This window comes from Electrona antarctica, assembly GCF_951216825.1.
Source record: "Electrona antarctica genome assembly, chromosome: 24".
Classification (NCBI taxonomy): domain Eukaryota; kingdom Metazoa; phylum Chordata; class Actinopteri; order Myctophiformes; family Myctophidae; genus Electrona; species Electrona antarctica.
Window position 1 is genome coordinate 15,380,085 of NC_136803.1, and position 2,500 is coordinate 15,382,584.

At 45.0% G+C, this 2,500-nt stretch overlaps 2 protein-coding genes across 2 annotated transcripts in view; both read right to left on the reverse strand.

The window, feature by feature from the left end:
* dnajc27 (DnaJ (Hsp40) homolog, subfamily C, member 27) overlaps positions 1 to 2,500 on the reverse strand; it is a 305,233-nt gene that overhangs the window by 267,772 nt on the left and 34,961 nt on the right. The window lies entirely within an intron of this gene.
* xdh (xanthine dehydrogenase) overlaps positions 1 to 2,500 on the reverse strand; it is a 31,986-nt gene that overhangs the window by 6,506 nt on the left and 22,980 nt on the right. Inside the window, exons 22-26 of the mRNA XM_079495353.1 lie at positions 2,270 to 2,403; positions 1,903 to 1,990; positions 1,539 to 1,625; positions 1,242 to 1,433; positions 498 to 643 (exon numbers count right to left, since the gene is read on the reverse strand). Of these exons, the coding sequence (XP_079351479.1) occupies positions 498 to 643; positions 1,242 to 1,433; positions 1,539 to 1,625; positions 1,903 to 1,990; positions 2,270 to 2,403 (647 nt within the window). The remainder of the gene's footprint in view (positions 1 to 497; positions 644 to 1,241; positions 1,434 to 1,538; positions 1,626 to 1,902; positions 1,991 to 2,269; positions 2,404 to 2,500) is intronic.

Genomic DNA, 2,500 nt, shown 5'->3' on the forward strand with positions numbered 1-2,500 from the left:
CTGAATGTCCCGATTACTCATATCCTCCAGACAACATGTGAGTTAATGTCTTGATATGAGACGGAATCCTAACTCATATCCCTCTAGTGTAGACCAGTGGTTCCCAAACTGGGGTCCGGGGACCCCCAGGGGTCCTTGAGGGCTATTTAAATTGGGGTCCCTGAGATAGAAATGCCATTAAACGGGGGTCTGTAGACTAATGCATGTCAAACTGGGGGTGCTTGAAATTAAAGGGGTTGAGAATCACTGCTAGACTAGAGCCGTAAAAATCTTCTCTTATGGGGGTCCCTGGCATGTATTTTCTAATGGGGGTCCGCGGGCTAATAAGTGTCAATTTGGGGGTCCTTGACATGAAAAAGTTTGGGAACCACTGGTGTAGACTGTAGACAACCTGTGCCACTGACTATTATTATAGGCTGCTGCACATTGCCATCTACTGGTGGAATGGCATATAGCTAACAGTCAGGGCCTGTTCTGTAATTTATATTTATTTCTACCTGTTGTACTTGAGTATCTCCTCCCGTCGCTGGTGGTATTTGGATCGGCTCAGACATTCGTCCCAGCAACGATCCAGAGTCAGCTGATCCAACACCTGGTTGAACGGAGTCTTCTGTCCTTCTGAGTAGAGGTTGATACGACGAACCTGCAATATAGAAATACATGAAGTAAGTAATACATTATACAATTTAGAAGTTGTACACAATGTGGTGCGCGCACAACTTCGTGCACAGTTCGGGCGGCCAAGTCATAGACCGCCAAGTATGCGGAAGTGCCGTATTCGCCTTTGCATTGTGGCCATGATACCATACACGCCACCGATTTTACCTGAGTACAGGTGCAGTAACCGAATATTCATTCATTCTATTTGATCAACACTTACTTGTTTTCCAAAGCGACCGTGTTGCGCTGGAATCAGCCAGCACAACACTTATGGAATACATAAGGAAGGAAATACCTCGTTTTGTTGTTACTTTTGGGTAAATTTATTAAGATATGTATTAAGTAGCCGTGTAATAAGCGGGATAATTGATAGGTCAGCAGCCATTATCGAGAAATAAATAGATTCAGGATGATTAGACACGTCAGGTTCGCGTCGGTGCCTAATCATCCTGGCAATTGATCGATAACGATCTGTAATTGACCGCTAATTAAAAAACATCCCCAGCCACTGCGGTCGGAAAAGGCAATTTCATCATTGAAGCCTGTGTGCGTGCGTGCGTGCGTGCGTGCGTGCGTGCAACCTCTTCTGCAGGTTTCCGTAGACTCGTTGCTACGTCGGTCATCCAGCTCTCACAGACCATCATGCCTTGCGGTCCACCGAAGCCCCGGAACGCCGTATTGGAAGGGAGGTTTGTCTTGCACATGAAGCCACGCCCCCTGATGTTAGGAATGCTGTAGGAGTTCTCCATGTGGAACAGAGCGCGCTCCATGATCTGAGAGGAGAGGAGAGGAGAGGAGAAGTATTTCTACTTACAGACAGAGATGTAATCATAGTATTTCTACTTACAGACAGATGTAATCATAGTATTTCTACTTACAGACAGAGACAGGTCCATGGAGTTTCCAGCGTTGTTATAATATGTCACGTCAAGAGCAACAACCTTCCCACTGTCCATGTAGCCTACCTATAAAATACATATTATAAAGATTAATATTAATATATAATACACTATCCATGTGTAGCCTACTGTACCTATAAATACATATACATATTAATATTATTATGATATAATACAATTCCCATGTAGCCTACCTACAAAATAATACAATTAATAGTACCTTGAATTTTCCATAAAAAGGTAAGTAGTACATTAAAGGTGTAAAAGAAGTATTAATAAAGGTGTAATAGTAGTAGTATTAATAAAGGGGTGATAGTAGTAGTATTAAAGGTGTAATTTGAACCTTGTAGTTTCCATAAAAAGGGTGTCTTCCTCCAGTTATCAACATGTCTTCATCTCTGTCCAACATACACCTGACCGGTCTCTTTAATCTGCACACACACACACACACACACACACACACACACACACACACACACACACACACACACACACACACACACACACACACACACACACACACACACACACACACACACACACACACACACCACACACACACACACACACACACACACACACACACACACACACACACACACACACACACACACACACACGAATGAATCAATAGGTGTGTGTGTGTGTGTGTGTGTGTGCGTGTGCGTGCGTGTGTGTGTGTGTGTCTGCGTGCGTGCGTGCGTGCGTACTTGTTAGCGGCCACAGCTACCACAGTGGACAACAAGGTGCTTCGACTCTCCTTTCCTCCGAAACCTCCACCCATCCTCTTCACCCGCACCACCACCCTGTTGGCCGGAACGCCCAACGCCTTGGACACTAGGACCTGGAGAGAGAGAGAGAGAGAGAGAGCAAGAGAGAGGGGGGGGGGGGGGGGTCTTAGTACAGCAGACTGTATACTGTATATCTACATGGGTCTTAAC